The sequence below is a fragment of the Neopsephotus bourkii genome, unplaced genomic scaffold (assembly GCF_033783945.1).
Source record: "Neopsephotus bourkii isolate Nb327-2 ecotype Australia unplaced genomic scaffold, CSIRO-AGI_Nbou_v1 NB_1663, whole genome shotgun sequence".
Lineage (NCBI taxonomy): Eukaryota > Metazoa > Chordata > Aves > Psittaciformes > Psittacidae > Neopsephotus > Neopsephotus bourkii.
This window is the reverse complement of record NW_026902137.1, coordinates 4,303,607-4,320,296: the sequence shown is the minus strand read 5'-3', so window position 1 is coordinate 4,320,296 and position 16,690 is coordinate 4,303,607. Positions and strand designations below refer to the sequence as shown.

General features: G+C 44.6%; 1 protein-coding gene and 1 long non-coding RNA gene across 4 annotated transcripts in view; both read left to right on the top strand.

The window, feature by feature from the left end:
- The first annotated feature begins 655 nt into the window (after positions 1 to 655).
- Positions 656 to 10,678, top strand: TFAP2C (transcription factor AP-2 gamma). Its single transcript, XM_061375402.1, has 7 exons — positions 656 to 1,034; positions 2,303 to 2,779; positions 3,035 to 3,086; positions 4,598 to 4,820; positions 5,486 to 5,604; positions 7,009 to 7,150; positions 8,986 to 10,678. The coding sequence occupies exons 1-7, from the start codon at positions 987 to 989 to the stop codon at positions 9,269 to 9,271; spliced, it is 1,347 nt and encodes a 448-aa protein (XP_061231386.1). The 5' UTR covers positions 656 to 986; the 3' UTR covers positions 9,272 to 10,678.
- Positions 10,679 to 15,557: 4,879 nt separating this feature from the next.
- LOC133224132 (uncharacterized) overlaps positions 15,558 to 16,690 on the top strand; it is a 173,207-nt gene continuing 172,074 nt past the window's right edge. For 2 of the 3 annotated variants that reach the window (XR_009728773.1, XR_009728774.1), the window contains exon 1: positions 15,570 to 15,955. This is a non-coding gene — a long non-coding RNA (uncharacterized LOC133224132). Of the gene's footprint in view, positions 15,956 to 16,690 lie in introns of all 3 variants that reach the window. The other variant, XR_009728772.1, reaches the window with a different exon arrangement.

The following is a 16,690-nucleotide window of genomic DNA, read 5'->3' as shown; positions in this document are numbered from 1 at the left end:
AAGTATTTTCAAAACTTAAATGAAAGTGAGCTCCCGGCATCCGAAAATGTCTGTCTCACCTCCCACCTGCTTCCCCAGCCCCGAGTGAGAGCGAAAAGATCAGACGGGCTTCATTTTCGTTAGGAGAAACATAAAAATTATAAAGATGCGAGGAACCGGTGGCACCATTCCCGCAGCCCCGAATCGAGGACGCTGAATCAGTGCTGCTTTACCTACCGGGGATCCAGCACAACTGCAATAATCTTGTCGGATAATTAAGTAAATTATACCTTAAACATCGGTAGCTTACAAGCTGTAATCAGTAATTCAAACTCTTGGCAATTATGCAGATTGGGCTCAGGCTGGCGCTCGGACCTTTTCGCTTTTGCAAGGACTTTTGGGGAGTTTATTTCGCTCAGAAGCCTCCGAGCTGAGGAGGGGGGTCATGACACGGGACTTGGGAGCTGCGCCTCCCCACGCCGACCTCTGCAAAGTCCTTCCATGCGAAATAACCCCCCCCTCCCCACACACAACTAATCCAACACGTGGTGGACTTTGGGGGCAGCCCCTTTGCAGTGGGGTGTTAGGGGGTGTCCACGCGTGACCCCTCTTCTCGGGTCAGGGCTCCGCAAGAAGCGCTCAGGGACCACTGAGGGGTGTCCGGTTCCGACTCCTCACTCCTCCGCGGGCGCGGAGAGTAACGCGGAAGGAGTGGCTTGAGGCTGCGCGCTCTCTCCTGAATGGCTGGCGGCCGCGGCTCCCGAGCCATCCCTGGGGAGGAGTTATGATAATCCTATTGCCATTAAGGGCGTCTGGGCAGGGAAAAAAACCCGAGTGACCATAAGCGCGGAGGTTTAGTCCGTCATCTGCCTTCATGCCTGCCAACTGAGCTCCGTCCGGGGGGCAGCTCCTCTACCCCAGCGCCGACGTGGATTTACCGCCCGTGGGGGGGGGCTGAGCTCTCGTCTGTTTTCGGTACCACACACCTGGTTTGGACGCTGGACGCCATGTTGTGGAAGCTAGCAGATAATGTCAAGTATGAAGAGGACTGCGAGGTGAGAACCGTGGGGAGGGGTGGCACTAAGGAGGGGGATCCGGCCTGGGGCAGCGCGGAGCTCCACCGCCCCCCCCTCCATCCCTTTCTGTCCCGGCTATCCCGCCGTCCCGCCGAGCGGGGTTTGACGCTTCCCGAGGAATCCCGGTTTGCGTTTTCATGTTTTCCTTCGGAGAGGCGAATTCTACTTTTCTAATTTTTGAACTCTGAAACAAAACGGGGTGAAAGCCCCGCCTGGCAGAAGGGAGCTCCCCACCCGCGCGGCGGAGCTGCGCCTTCCGTGCTCGGGGTGTCCCCTTTGAGCGGTCTGGGAGCACAAGCAGAGAGGCAGGAGGCAGCTGCAGGGGTACCGGTGCCGGCAGCCTCCAAGCGTGCTGGCGGAGCGCAGGACCAAGACTCCCAAAATCCTCAGCCCGCCGGCCCTGTCCGGATGGGCGAGTGCGGGGCAGCCGGCTCGCAGGTAGCCGCTGTGGGGGCTGAGCACTGCGCCGTTCTTCCTTCCCACGCTCCCCTCCGCGGGAGCGTTTCCCACCCCAGTGAGGCGCTCCCGCCCGGGTTTTGATCTCTTCGAAAGCGGCCGTGGTCCTGGTCCGCCTGCTTGGCTCCTACAGATTAGCTGTAGTCCCCGCTTCACGCTCCATTGGGACCCCATTCACCTCTTATTAACTAGCCCTGTTATTTTAATGACCGTGAAGCCAGAAGCTGCTAAATCCCTGGATCAGTTCAATGTAGACATTTCAGCTCTTGACTGCTGAGATTTAGAATCGGGGGAGAAGCGGAGACGGGACGGCTGGAAGGGGGTACCGCCTTCCCCTCCCGCTGCCCTTCCCGAGCGGCTCCCGGGGCCTCGGGCGAGCGGGGGGACACACACGGTACTGGGGCCTTCTCCCCAAGGGCGGCGAGTCTGCAGCTCCCGGCCCCGGAGTCTCCTCCCCAGCCGGGGCAGACCGGCGGAAATCGGGCTGCGTCTCTGATTTGAATTTGTCTTATTTTAATGATCCTCCTAATGACTTGCACAAGCGTGAGGGTTAGTCTGTTGTAGTCGCGGTGAGGATAGCACACAGAACTGGTTTGTAATCTCTTCCTGGGAGTGGGGCTGACTTATTTCGCGATGTGCCTTAAAAAGAGAAGGCTCCTGGGCAGGAGCTGGGCTGCTTTTCTCTCCTTCCCTGGGACCGGCAAGGGCCTCCCCTTGGATCCAGGCCGCTGCCGGTCAGCCCCCCAGCTGACGGCCGGCTCTGCTCTCCCCCACCCCTCTGTGCTTTCCAGGACCGGCACGATGGGAGCAGCAACGGGAACCCGCGGCTCCCGCACCTCTCTGCAGTCAGCCAACACCTGTACAGCCCGGCTCCGCCGCTCTCCCACTCGGGCGCCTCCGACTTCCAGCCCCCTTACTTCCCCCCGCCGTACCAGCCACTGCCTTACTCCCAGTCCAGCGACCCCTACTCCCACCTCGGGGACCCCTTCTCCATCAACCCACTGCACCAGCCGCCGCCGCCGCCCCCCAGCCAGCAGCAAAGCCCCTGGCCCAGCAGGCAGAGCCAGGACCCGCCCGGCCTCGCCCCTCACGGCCGCCCCGGCCTCGTCCCGCACCTCTCGGCGCTGGAGAGCGGCTCCGCCGGCGCCCGCAGGGAAACGTACCGCCGCTCCGAGCTGCTCCTGCCCCACGGGCACGGGCTGGATGCCTCCGCGCTGGCCGATAACCTGGGCCTGCACGACATGGCTCACCAGATGGAGGAGGTGCAGGTAAGGGTTCTGTATCCCCCTCCACCCCGCGGGACAGGCGCTGCCGGGATGCCCGGACTCCCTGCGGCGGAGCCGGGCACCGTCCTCTTTTGCACCTTCACCTGCCCTATCCCCTTCCTTGGAGCGAAACCCGCCTTTTCTCGTCTTCTGCTCTGAAAATGGGGATGCGTGGGATGGGGGTGTCCCCCGAAAACCCCCGTCTCCTTTTCTCTCAGCTGTCCAAGGTGCGAAACTTTCTCCCCTTTCTCTTTCCAGAACGTGGAAGATCAGCACTTACTAATGCATGACCAGACAGTCATTAGAAAAGGTCAGTAAGGTGGCACTGCAGTTTACTTTCCCTTGTCAATAGTTAAAAAGTTTAATGACGCACCGGTGAATTGACGCCTTATTATCTTTCAAAAGACAAATCCTTTCGGATCGGGAGGGAGGAGAAGTTTTTATTGCGCTTTCGCAGTCGCTGGATTTTTCTGTCTTAACTCCATCCGAGGGAAGTGCCGGTGGGGACAAACCCTGGGCAGGGGGACCTCTGTCTTCCCCCTCGGAATAGCCCCTGCCCTCGTGTGCGGCCTTAATCGAAACCAGGACCTTGGATCAAATGTAACGCTGCACTGGAGTACGCGTGTAAAGGGACACGGGGCTGACTTCTGAGTTGTTTTGGTTTTGGTTGGGCTTTTTTGTTGCAGCACTCGAAGACGGCTTTTTTGGTTTTCTTAATTTTTTTCCTTCAACTTCTTCACAAGACTGAAGAAGGCAACGAGATCTCTGGCATAAGCCTCCTCGGCTTTACCTTAATCGAAATTGCTTTGTAGCTGAGGTTTTAAGGAAGGAGAAGGACGCATTGACTCCATTTACAGCCATTTAGAGGTTTTTCCTTTTTTTTTTTTTTTTTTCTTCCTTCCCTGCTTTTGTTTTTAAACAAATTTGTGCTTAAAAAAAAAAAAAATCAGTGGAAGTTTCCTGTGAAGACTTCAAACAAAAACCTGGCTGAGGAAAAGCAGAAGTGTTTGTCAGAGCGCTGATTGCTGCCTTTAGCTCATGGGAGAATAATTTCGTTGTCAGATGCACCACTGAAAAATCTTTCCCCCTCCGGGGAGCAGGGCCGACCTTGGCTCTTTAACCCTTTCTGATCGGTGCTGCCGCCAGGTTAACGGGTGATTACACCCGGCATGGAAAAGCTGGATATGTGGCTCGCGTCTTGCCAAGCCTTTTTGGTCCCTGTTTAGTTAAAGGCTGAAGCCGTTAAGGAGCAACGTTTTACTTTCAGTTCTCCTCTGGGCTCCATCCCTCTCTCCGCCGTGTTGTCTGTTACGAATTTGTTCGGATTAAATTCCAAAGGCAGTTTCTTGCATCTGCGTGTGCGTGGTGGAAGGTGAACCCCGGAAGGAGCTGGGAGGCTTCTCCCTGCTCCGGCTCAGAAGGGGTTTTGGCAGCAGTGAAGGATGCTGATTTGGTGTCTGTAGTTGAATTGGGCTTTCTATGAGCATGGATTTGCTAACTTGCAGGATGCTGCTCCAGAGGCATGGGGGTTTGTGCGGTTTTTTTAACGTGTTCTTAGTTGCGTTCAGCAGCTCCTTGAAATTTAGTGTGGCAAAATACAGCTGCTAGGGATTAGTTGTGGGGACCTTTTGGCTGCAGCCGAGCCCTGTGCTGCAGATAAATGCTGGGGATGGGGTGGGGGTGGGGGGGGGGGGCAGTGGTGTGAGCGTTTAGCACAAAACGAAATCTCTCTCCCGGTCTTTTTTTGTAGAAAGGAAATTCACTTTTCCCTTCTTATTTCTGCCTTTTATAAAATACCTGTTTTCCCTCCTCGTCCCGCAGGTCCCATTTCCTTAACGAAAAACAGTGCTCTGAGTCTTCCCTGCCAAAAGGATGGACTAATTGGAGTGGTCATAAACCCCAATGAAGTGTTTTGTTCGGTTCCGGGCAGACTTTCCCTCCTGAGCTCCACATCGAAATACAAAGTGACAGTAGCAGAGGTGCAGAGGCGGCTCTCACCCCCCGAGTGCCTCAATGCCTCTTTGCTGGGAGGAGTACTCCGAAGGTAGGTAGGCTCCCACTCCCCTCCCAGCCATCCCCATCCTGTCCATTGTCTGTGATTTTCCTTGTGCTTGTGCGAGCAGCCGGATTAGCATAACGAGGAGCTCAGAAAGCCTCGTAGCGAATTTCTGATTTTTAAGAAGCCCAGCAACACTGAATCCTAATGGGCTTTGGAAATAAAACTTCTTTGCACTTCTGCTACTTCTCGAGAAGTGCTATTAACAGCTCTGACAGCAATTCTTGTTCTCTGTTTGAAGTTGAATTTTTGTCTCAAAAATGGCTCATGGAGCTTTTCTTATTCCTGTGACAAACTCATTCCCCATGGAATGATTTTTGGATTAAATCTCCTGGTCTTGATTAATCATTACAAGGATACTTTGTATGTCCTTTTTTTTTTTTTTGCATACACTTAATTTGGCTTATAATAATTCTACAGCTGTTTGCTTTGGTGCAGTTAGAAGCATTTTGATTTTGACCTCTGCTATATTTCATCCTGGCTGGTTTGTCATAGGGCATTTAAAAACTAGGTCACTTGAAAAGAGCATGGTCTTTATTCCCTCCCAAGTAGAACCCTATTGAATGTCAGTAACTGGAATTTCTCATCTTTAAAAAGAAGTGTCCCCTGAAGATAAATAAGGAGTTTTCTTTTTTTTCCCTCTTTAATTACAGAGCTAAATCTAAAAACGGTGGCAGATCATTAAGGGAAAAACTGGATAAAATTGGCTTGAATCTTCCTGCTGGTAGAAGGAAAGCTGCAAATGTCACACTATTGACATCTTTGGTGGAAGGTCAGTCTTGAATGTGTCTTAAAAATAAACTTTTTCCCTGTGTATAGCTTTTATCCTCTAGGCAAAGCATGGAAAGGCTAGAAAGTCGATGACCATAATAAATAGAGAAGGTTTTGTTTGTTTTAAAGTGAGTACGACGGTGACTCTGCAGCAGCTAACAGCTGGTGTTGCCTTTGAGAGGTTCCTCTCCCCTACTTATTTCAAATTTGGTTGCTATGCCCTTGGCCTCAGAGCCCTACCTTCACAAACCCAGCTGATGCTCTTCTTCCTCATGGCTGCATCGAAGGGATGCTGGCAGGGATGCAGTAACTCTTACATGCCAAGACATTCAAAAGGCATCTTTGTCCAGTCTGTGTTTCTTGAGGTGGGGAGGGTAGGTTGTTTAAGGTTTTGTGGGCAGGGACAGGCAAAAGGGGTGAAACTCATCATATTGGTGGGTTTAGTTCCTTACTGAGAAACTGCAAAAAATCTAGGCAGCTGACTCTAGCACCCGGCCCTACCTCAGAGGTGTCCTCAGCAGCTTTTCTAATAAACAAGCATATAAAGTGAGATTTATAGCTTCTGACTTCCTGATAAGAAACTGGAGCCCCTTTAATCTGTAACGTGTTATACAAACCCTCTATCAGCTAAGCTGACTTGAAGGCTGTATATGTATGTGTGTGGTTGTTTTGTGTTTCTGTTTAAAGCAACTCCTGGTAGTGGTACAATTTAATAGGAATGGAAACAGCAATTGAAAAGTTGAATAATGATCTAATACCTTACTGCTATTTCACTTTAGCCAGGATAACATAGCAGCTTCTATTTAAAAACTTTGGAAGTTGGGTTTAAGAGAGCTTATGTGTGTGCATGTGTATACACATACCTTACAGGTAATGCACTGGTCATGGCAATCTATTCTTTTAAGCCTGATCACATTGCCTTAATGGAAAAAAAAAAAAAAAGTGCTCTAGTTATACCGGTTTCAATTCATATTCTATATGAAAATGCTTATCCAGTGTTTAGAAAAGATTCTGAACTGGTAAATCCTTTATTATGCAAATAGATAGTTGCCAGGTTTTTTAAATCTCGGTGGACAATGTGATCTAGCGTGGCTTCTAGTCTTTGCTGCACAGTTGATCTGGAGAGAGGTGGGAGTTTTTCTTTCTAGTTATAGAGGCAAGAGAATGACATTTTTTTTGTAGTGGTCACCATGTAGGTATTTTTTTTTCTTGATGCAAACTTATGAAGAAACACTGTTCTATCAATTAGAAAATGGTAAGGAGTGGTATGGTGGTAACTGCAGTGCCCCTTTCCAAATCAGGAGTATACCTCACAAATTCACAGCGCTTTCCTTAACTCCCTTGATCTCGTCATAATAAATAGATGCTGCTAAACTTAATAAGCATTCCCTTTTGCCCACACCAGGTGAAGCTGTACATCTTGCTCGTGACTTTGGTTATGTATGTGAGACAGAGTTTCCTTCCAAAGCAGTGGCCGAATATCTAACTAGACCACACATGGGCCGTAATGAAATGGCAAACAGAAAGAATATGCTTCTTGCTGCAAAGTAAGTGTGGGGCTTGGACTTTTTTTTCTTCTTTTTAAAGATGCTTTTGTATGGTCATTAGTACCTATGACTGGGGGAATATAGCACATTTTCATGTGTAACTTTAATCTGGGAACGGTTTTTTATTTGGTTTTGGTTTGAATTCAACTATGACAACTTATTTTATCTGAATCAGTAATAATAATAACAACCCTGGATGATAACTCTAAAGCAGCTTGGATTAGTTCTGTCTTTTTATTTATTTTAACAGCAGCAAAAACTCAAGGAAAAAGTCCTATATACTTAAGGAAAAAGTCTTTACCTATATCTCTAAGGAAAAGCTGTCCCTAAGTGTCCCAGGGTGGAGGGCCTGGAGAGAGGCGCGGCCCGGAAAAGTGAGGCAGTGTCAGGACTGGGAACAGGAGCTGGTTCACCCCCCTCTCTGTGTATGTGCTGCCCAGAGGGGCACCTCCAAGGAGAGTTACTGGTGGGCATGCTGAATGCAAGGGAAGCCCAGGACCTGTGTACTCAACTGTTTCTGGCAGTATCAGCACACAGGTTTCTTCCATTGGGCATGTAAGAGTCAAGAGTTGTGGGTAGTCCATTTTTGGGGAAGTTTGGCTGAAGTTCTTTATAGTTCAGTGAAAGCCAACCTTTGGTAGATGTGAAACATCATTGTGCTTAACTAAATTCCTTCTACAAGCCTTGATGAAGAGGAAAGGCTAAGGGAGAGAAGATCTGTTACGGCTGTTCTGCAGTCACACAGTAAAACCATGCACTGGACAGGTCTTTGGTAGGAAATATCTGTGTTGGGTTGTGCTTGTCTTAAACCAGTGGCTGGAGTGATTGCTGCCTTCCCAGGGTGAGGTGTTTAACAAAGCCTTCAGTTCACAGTCCTTTCTGGTCTGAGATGTCTGGTTTGGGGTCGATGTAATTCCTTGCTTTTGAAAGCACCCTCACTCTGCAAGAGGATCTGAGAAAAGCCTGTCTAAACTGTTGAATTGTCCTGACTTTGGGCTTGGATAAGGCATGAGAAACACACTCCTCCTATTAGCTGAATTAATCCAGCCTTCCTGAAAGAGGCCTTCTTTTACAAGATATATCTTATGTAAAGGAATATTTATCAGAAATTCAGTTATATAGCATCTCTCTTTCCTATAGCTTGAACATCTTGTTTTTTCTGAGCCCTGCTCATTCTGCTCCTAGTATTTTCATTATTGGTTTTGTTACTGGCACTAATAACAAGAATCTTTTTGGAAGACGTTTGTGATTGACAAATTCTGATAAAGTGATTCTGTTATGATTGCTCAGCTCCTGTGAAATCTCATCAAGGGGACAGATTTGTAAGCAGCAAACAACATATGCTTGAGCATTATTAACCATTCATGTTTTGCCAGGCATATGTGTTAGTGTTTGCAGGATCAGGGCCCAGGTCTCTTAAAGAGACTGTATATGTGTAATGTGCATAACTGACTTGAACATTCTGTTGAGCTGCTTTAGTTTTTCTAAATCATTTAACTGCAGCTGTGGATGTTCTCATAGAAACTAGTCCTAAAATCCCACTCTCCCCTTGAAATCTAGAGCAGATGACACAGAGCCGGCCAGACACCAGAGGTGCAGAGATTATTTTGAGGAGTCTGTGTGGGTTTAGTGACATAAATATAACAGCAGGTTCATCAGGAACTGGTGCTAATAAATAGGCTTTTAGACACTGCCACTGATGGAGTAATGAATTTCTAAAACTCCCACAGAACTGCCAAATACTTGATATGGCTTTTCTGTTGGTTTTCTTTATTTATTTGCTTTTGCATAAATTCTCACCGTGGTGTAAAGTGTGATCACTTTGTGTCTTGCAGGCAGATCTGTAAGGAATTCACAGACCTCCTCACTCAGGACAGAACTCCCCTTGGAAACACAAGACCTAGTCCCATCTTGGACCCTGGCATCCAGGGCTGTTTGACTCATTTTAGCCTGATCACGCATGGCTTTGGGAGCGCTGCCATCTGTGCTGCCATGACATCCGTCCAGAACTACCTAAATGAAGCATTAAAAATAGCAGACAAAACATACATGAACGCTGGCGATCAGAGCCCTGCAGAAACCAACAAAACCATTGATAAAATGGATAAGCACAGGAAGTAAAAGGAGGCAAAACCAGACTTTTAAGCTCTTCCTCCTAAGCACAGACTGGGATCTTCTTGCCAGGGGGAACGTAGAAATTTGGTCTTTTTTGGTGGTTTCTTTTTTTTTTTTTTTTTCTTCTTAAAGAAAAGAGGGGAAAAGGGTGGAAAAAAAAATTCATCTTATTCAGGATCATCACTCCTCCTGGATCCATGAGACAAGTCTTTCTAAAAGCTGCAGTATCCCTTACCCTGTGGAAGCAATTACCAGAAGATAAGTACTTGGTACAAGCGTCTTGAAATCCTTTTCTGTAAAAGTGGTGCTATAAAGGGGTTTTGATGGAAATATACAAAGAGATATATTTAGATTTCTTTTCCACATCTAAGTATCTAGTGGTGACCAGGTTCATGTATAGTTTTTATGATGCAGATTTTAGATGGAATCCTATTTGTTATCTGATACAGTATCAGGGGTTTATTCTCTCTAAATGCAACAGTAACAATAAAGCAGTATTAAACAATGATATATAGATGTAGGTGCATTAAATTTTTTTATAAACACCTGAAAATAGTAACATTATTCCGTGGGGAGTTTGTTTTGTTTTGTTTTTTTTTTTTGTGGTTTTTCCTTTTTATTTTCACATTACCATAGGAGAGTACTAAAATCCTGCTCAACTTAAAAGTTATCTATGGCATTTGACATGCTGTTTTTTATTTTAATGGGAATATTCAGGCTTCATTGCTGTGGCAATGCTGGCTGCAGTGAATCTTATCTTGATTTTATTTGTTTTTTAAATGAGGAATAGCTCAGAATGAAACTGCTTTCAGGAAATCCCGTGTCTGAGGATATTGCAGCTTTATTGACATATTTATATTGTTTTAAAATTGGGGTGAGCTTGAAAGAATAGGCACATAATTCTTTTGAATATTTTCTTTTTTTTTGCCTATTAAGGCCAAAAAACTATTTCCAGGGAGGCTTTATGTGTATTAAGGGGAGCAGTGTGTTGAATGTAAATATTTATTTATGTGTAATTTAATCGGATTTGTAAATAATGGTGAACTTTTTAATACTTTTTTTTTGTTTTTATAAATGGGTTTCAAATGTTAATTTTGGTAAGTATTTCAAAGGTAATGGGTAAGCTAAACATATCTTTAGGTTTATGCACAGGTATGTTATACAGGGTATTTAAGACTTTTTAATATCTCAATTCTTGCCACTGAAGATTAGATTTAATCTGAGGTGTATGCTCACAAAGCAGAAATTTTGTGCATCATTCACCTGGTAACTGACTAGACATGCAAAATGAGTGTGTGAGTTAGTGTGTATGTGAATAATGGAGGTTCTGAACTCTCTTTACATATTTGTAAATGTTCCCAATATAATTCTGATGTATATGATAACCATATAATAAAAGTATTCTGGATAGAAGCATGGAATGTTTTGTTAACTGAAACCAGTTTTCTTTTCTTTCTATACTTTGGGAATGTGGGGCGAGCAGCACTAGAGGACATTATGTATTGAATCATAATTGCAGCACTTTGTTCAGATTAACAGAACAGAAATATGGAGCTGTTTGCCAGTAAAACTGATGGTTTCAATTAAACATGTATCTCCAAGAATCTTTTTTCTTAAGATGTCACTATCATGCAGGCTGACTATTTAAACAAGCAGCTTAAACACAAACTGCAAGATTGATCTCGCCAGCTTTGTTTCCTGATGAATCTGACTTTATTGTCTCCTATGACAAATATTTGCAAAGTCCCGGGGTGTGAGATCTGATGGTTCTCTCATCTGGTTTCAGCCCAATTTTGCTGATTTGAGGAAGTTTACGGCATTTTGTAGAAAGTCTGCAGTATGCCCTGTGTGGTAATGGGGAGACAGGATTTGAGGCTTTTGGTGGCATTTAGTGCCTTGGATGTAAAATAGACAAACAAACCCCCCTAAGGGGAAAAGGTGGGTTGCTTCTTTTTTTTTTTTTTTTTTTCTGGTGCTTTCTGAAAAAGCAAGACCATGAACCTGGGCTTCAGCTTGTCCTTGGCATTTGAGTACCAGCTCTGTCGGGTGTGTAGTTAGGGCAAACATTAGGAATGGTGATGCTGGACAATAACTGCAAGTAAGAATTTGGTTCAGGTTGTGGCAGTCTGTTTCTTTTGCAGACATGGAGAAGAGGCAATATGTGCGATTTCTGAGGACTTGGTTGAGAAATTCTTTTTATGTTCTTTTTTCCTTTGAAGGATAAAGGCAAACTACTGAAGGTGCACAGGGGGAAGAAAGGGAAGCTTAAATGAATGAATACATCGGTGGTGAGCAAGGAGAAAGCTAGTTTTTTTGAGCTGCAATCCAGTCCCCTTCTCTCCTAAAGAGCTGTGAAATTCCAGTCTTTGCATTTGTTAGGCTCTTTGTAGCGTTTGAGAAACAAGCACTTTGGACCATCTGTAGACACAGGTGTAGCCAGGACATGCGATGTCTAACAGAACTTCTAAAGTATGAGTTACACTGTTCTGCTGATATCTTTTTATTGATTATACATATATATACTCTATATACGTAAATATATATAGCATACATACATAGAAGTATGCTAGGTATGGGAAGAGCTTGTTTAGAGAATATGATGCTAGAGTTTTGTTTTTTGTTGGTGTTGTTTTCCTGTTTCTGCTGCTGTGCTGCTTATACAGAATATATAGTAAGATATTTTAGCTACCAGACAATGGAATCTTGCTTTTTATTAACGCATAAAACCAGGCTCTGAAATAATTGCCCCTTGGGTTAGGAAATAAGGATGTTTCCATTTATTCCTGCGTGCATTCAAGCAAAGCCAGTCAATTGTCTAATGTACTGACTCAGGTTCTATTTATATGTTTGGAACATTAGAAATGTTGAGTTTCCATTACCTTAATACTTTTCCTCTACTGTATATTTTAGATGGTACGTTATTTTGAGGCTCGACTACCTTGTAAGCTGTGTCAGTAATATGAAACAAGAACAATGTCTTCTGCTCCATTCACTGAAGAGAACAGTAAAACTCTGACCTAAACTTGTCTGTCATCTGAGATTATTAATCTTAAAGAAAGTGTTGCTAGGTTAGTAACTTCATGGGAAATCTAAAATGCACAAAGTTATCAGAACACACAATTTGCTTTTTCCTGATGCTCAAATTTTCATTCTTTTCACAGCTTTTCCATAGGCTATTCCTGGGCTGGCTTGAAAGTTCTAAAGTCAGAGTCCTGAAGTTCCATTTTTAATTTCCTTTAGAAGTGGAATATCCACATGACTGTCCAATCTTGTCCTTTGTCCTTCTCCCAGAAAAGTAATGGGTATGCTCTTTATATGACGGAAAATTACTTGAAGCTATGAGGATTTAAAAGTAAAAATTCTGCATTTGAAATGGGCCATTCTAAGTATTGCCCCCTGCTAAGATGTTATTTAATACATTTGCACAAAATAGTTGAATTCATGTCACTCATTATAAAAATGGAAGAAGAAAATATGTTGACTGTCTCTTGCCTGGCCATCGGAGGATGCCAGGGTCTGCCCCTGGCACTGCTTGGGACCATGGCAGGCAGGAATGCTGCTTCCTTTCACCCATGGCAGCTAAGGGCAAGGCCTTTGGAATCCTGTCACCTGACAGGCAACCTGATGGGTACAAATTATTAATGGCAAAGCTGATGATTATTCAAGACCCTGGCTCATGCAAACATCTGACTTCACAGCAGTGTTGCTTTCAGTTTAAAAATAGGTTTTTCCCAGTGTTTGCAACTTCAGAGACAAAATAATGCAAAACTAGTAAATTATAAGAAAACAAGGAAAAAGAACGAGCTTCTTAATAACTGATTTCAGTGAACTTCACCTTCGACTCTAGTTTTTGCTTTGCTCTTTGTTCATTTCATTGTTATTTACAAACAGCTCGTCTCCCCTTGCGTCTTGGCTGCAACCTGACTGGTATCTGTTCCTCTGCTCCCTCAGACTTTTGCAGTATGAATAAACCCAGCAATGCATCTTGAAATGGGTCAAGCCTGCTGTGATAGGCTGCTGTGCTTATTAGTTGTGTCCCTTCTCTATTTTATATTTCCCCATATGAGAGATTTAGATGTATCCTTGTAGTTATTTCGGCCTTGGTAATGCGCTTGGGGTGCCTTCTGGAACATGTTCTGCAATGAGAGATTCATTATTTATTACTAAGAAAAAAAGAAATAGGGTGCTGTTAAGACTTTTTTCTTCCAAAACTCACTAAAAGTACATAAAATCATAGAATACTTAAGGTTGGAAAAGACCTTAAGATCAATGAAGTTAGAACATGAGGTTAGGGACAAAGATGCTTCCCTCTCACAAAAAGTAAGTTTTGAAGCATAATATGCTTCTGTTCATTGACATTTGCAGATTTGTATGGGGAACCTAAAGCCTGTTTGCTAAGCACTCTGGGGTTCTGTTGGGACGATGGCCCAGGCCTGGTGGTGGTGAGCCACAGGATGAATATGGAATCGTCCAACTGAGAATGGTTTCAACCCCAGGGTTGTTGTCTCACAGCCAGAGATAACCATGTCCTTCAAAATCTGTGTTTTCCAAACCCGTTGTGGTCTGTCATGATGCTTCTACAGTGCCTGGCTATTGCTGCTGCCTGTTGCCTAATCACATTGTCCAAGTAGCTGCATGGATGACCGGCTCTGTCCAAATCACACAGGGCCTGCAGTGAAACTGTATTTCTAACAAATTGTTATATTCTGTTGTGCATTATTTGCTGCCTTCTCCCACTTTCATTTTCACTTTCTCAGGGTTATATAAGCTTTCCTGGTTTCAGATGCCATTTTGCATTCATTGGATATTGTCTAATGTCTTACAAGGATGGTCCAGCTGGTTTACATGTGCCATTGTTGTGTAATGGCTGGCTACAACTATTGCACTTTTCCTCTCTTTTGGCTAAACAGCCCTTTTTAACTGGTTCTTGTGAAGGCTTTGCTTACAGGCTACTACTGTTTCATGACATGTTCCCTGAATATTCCATTTAATCTACGGTTTTACCCACAATTTAGAATTGAAAACATGTAACCACACAGTCACTTGCTGTCTCTGCCACAAAACCCAGACATTTATTCATGAATATAGCAGAAATTTCACTCTGACCCACGAAAAAAATAGCAGAAGTGATCTTTTAGGTGAGTTTTAGAGTTTATATTTCCAAGGTTAATCAGCATAAAACTAAGGGAAAAGTAGTTTCAGAGAACCTCAAAGAGTGTTCTTCAGCTGATTACTGCAATTAAGAATCATTTCTAGTTAATTGAAAGAGTTCTTCAGTAACAACAGAAAGTGGTCTAAAATGATGCCAGCTCCCTTGTTATAAAACACAGATGCTAAAGCATAATTTGATTGCAGCCCTCTTACAGGACAGTGCCCATGTGGGAGCCGGGGTCTCATCCTATTCTTCCCCTTTTGCACCACATCAGCTCCATGGAGAAAGACAAATCCCAAACCATGTGAACAGTGCAGGTTTGGGGGCATAGTGAGTGTAATGCATCACTTTTTGCCTTTGTAAGGTAGTAAGATGCCCTTCAGGTTATGTCAGGCTGTTGCACCTCTGCTTATTGCTGGAAGACCACAGACCTGAAGAAGCTACAAGGGCTGAAAGAAAAGACCTGTAGCTATGTGGTGCAGCCCGACAGGATGATACTGAAGCTGAGCTGAGTGCTGGACTGCGAGCTGGAGCAGCTGGGATTGAAGTACATGTGTTTTTGGCTCTGCCAGAGAAACAGTAATTAACCTCCAGGAGAGGGGTAGGGCATGTACCTGGGACCAGTAATTTTCTTCAGCTCTTGCAGCAAAATTTACCTGAGCTCATTTGTCAAGCTTTGAATCCTTAAATCTATAACTCTAATTAATTAAGAATCTCTAATTACCCCAAAATGGTGCTCCGTATTTAAGGCTAGGGTGTGGTGAAACCCAGAGAAAACACAAGAGAAGCTGGAGGATGTTCAGAGCTGGAGATGCCAGGAAACCATTCAGAGATCATGGTGCATGTACGTGCAAAGGAAGCTGGATGGCTTAATGTGTCAGTGAGACCTAGCACAGGTCCTAAACTGCCAGAAGCCACTGTCTGGTATTTGGACGTCTATCCTCACGTGTCCTAAAAAGCAATGACCACCAAACCTCTTAGCAGGGGGTTCTTCAATCGGAGACCTAAAGCCGAGTGACCTTTGGCATTTAAGCCCAGATCTGAGTATTTTCTATATTCAGAAGCACATTAGACAAGGCTGTGATTCTTTGTAACCTCAAACAAGAAACCCCAGTGGGGACAGTATTGGAAACATCAGTGCAGATGGATTCTGGCTCTCTCATAAGATGAAAAAGCTCTTTCACAGTTGAGGTCTTATTAAGTTAAAAATATATACCTTTTTACTAGGCTGTAACCAGTTAATGTGACTCAGACAAAGATGTAATGTGAAGAGAGGCATTACTTAGAGCTACCATTTTTGCCTTACTGCAGAGGTTCCTCTTTTCCAGGCCTCACACGCGAGTTCCTAGAAGCCACAGCTGAAGCACATTTAAGAATTAGTCTATGAGCTCATTTGATGAAGTTAAGGGGGATCAGCTGGGGTTTGGGCTGATTGGCTTCAGCAGTGCAGCACACAGAGGTTTGAACCACTTCTTTCTGAGCAGTTCTGGGCTGTGGCTCCTTCCCTAGGACTTGCCAGCACCATCTCTTCAGCAAAGGTAAGGTTTCTTCTTCCTGATAACGGCGTGTACAGTGACTGCAGACAGGGTACATCTGCATGTGGATGAGGTCGTTGTGAAAATGTTAAAGAAGGAGAAAAATTATGCATGCTTCTATGTAAAGAGTAGGGTCACCCCTTAAGAGCCTCAAGTACTGTTTTCTAGTTCCAATGGTAGGGAATCTTTGTATTGTCTGGTAAATAAAAGCCTGTACTTAGTGGCTTTGTTTGGTGAAAGATAAAAAGTTGATAAGATCCTGGTAAGGCTGTTCTGAGGAACTCCTATCAGCTTCCCTGTGGAGAGTGTTTCCAGGGATTCACTCCAGAAAAACTGCTAGACTGGGGGAAGGATTCAGAGTCATCAGTGATCTTTGTTAAGGTTTGAAGTAAAAGTGATTTCTGCCTGGTACTCTTCAGGTCTTGTGTGATTGTGGTGTCGAAAAGCAACAGAAGTGTAGCCAAGATCAATCCTTTTTTCGTTTTTGCTGTGTGGTATTCAAGGCAGTGAATTGCATCAGAAAGGGAAAATGAGAATGAGTCGCTAGGTGCTAGCTAAAAGGGTGAGAGAAATGTATTAAGTCAATTATGGGATTTCCTTTCCATTCATTTTTCCCAGGTAACTCAAGACGTGGAGGGGGGGGAAGCTCTACTTTCCTCTATGATCAGGTGTTTGCATTGCTTCAGATAGCAACCGTATGGGTCGGTCAGGGTCGATGTTCTCCTTTGCTGCTGTCTT

Coding starts and splice junctions, on each gene's coding strand:
- TFAP2C (XM_061375402.1), top strand. CDS start 987: ATGTTGTGGAAGCTAGCAGATAATGTCAAGTATGAAGAGGACTGCGAG. Junction 4,821..5,485: donor CTGGGAGGAGTACTCCGAAG/GTAGGTAGGCTC, acceptor CTTTAATTACAG/AGCTAAATCTAAAAACGGTG. Junction 5,605..7,008: donor ATTGACATCTTTGGTGGAAG/GTCAGTCTTGAA, acceptor TGCCCACACCAG/GTGAAGCTGTACATCTTGCT.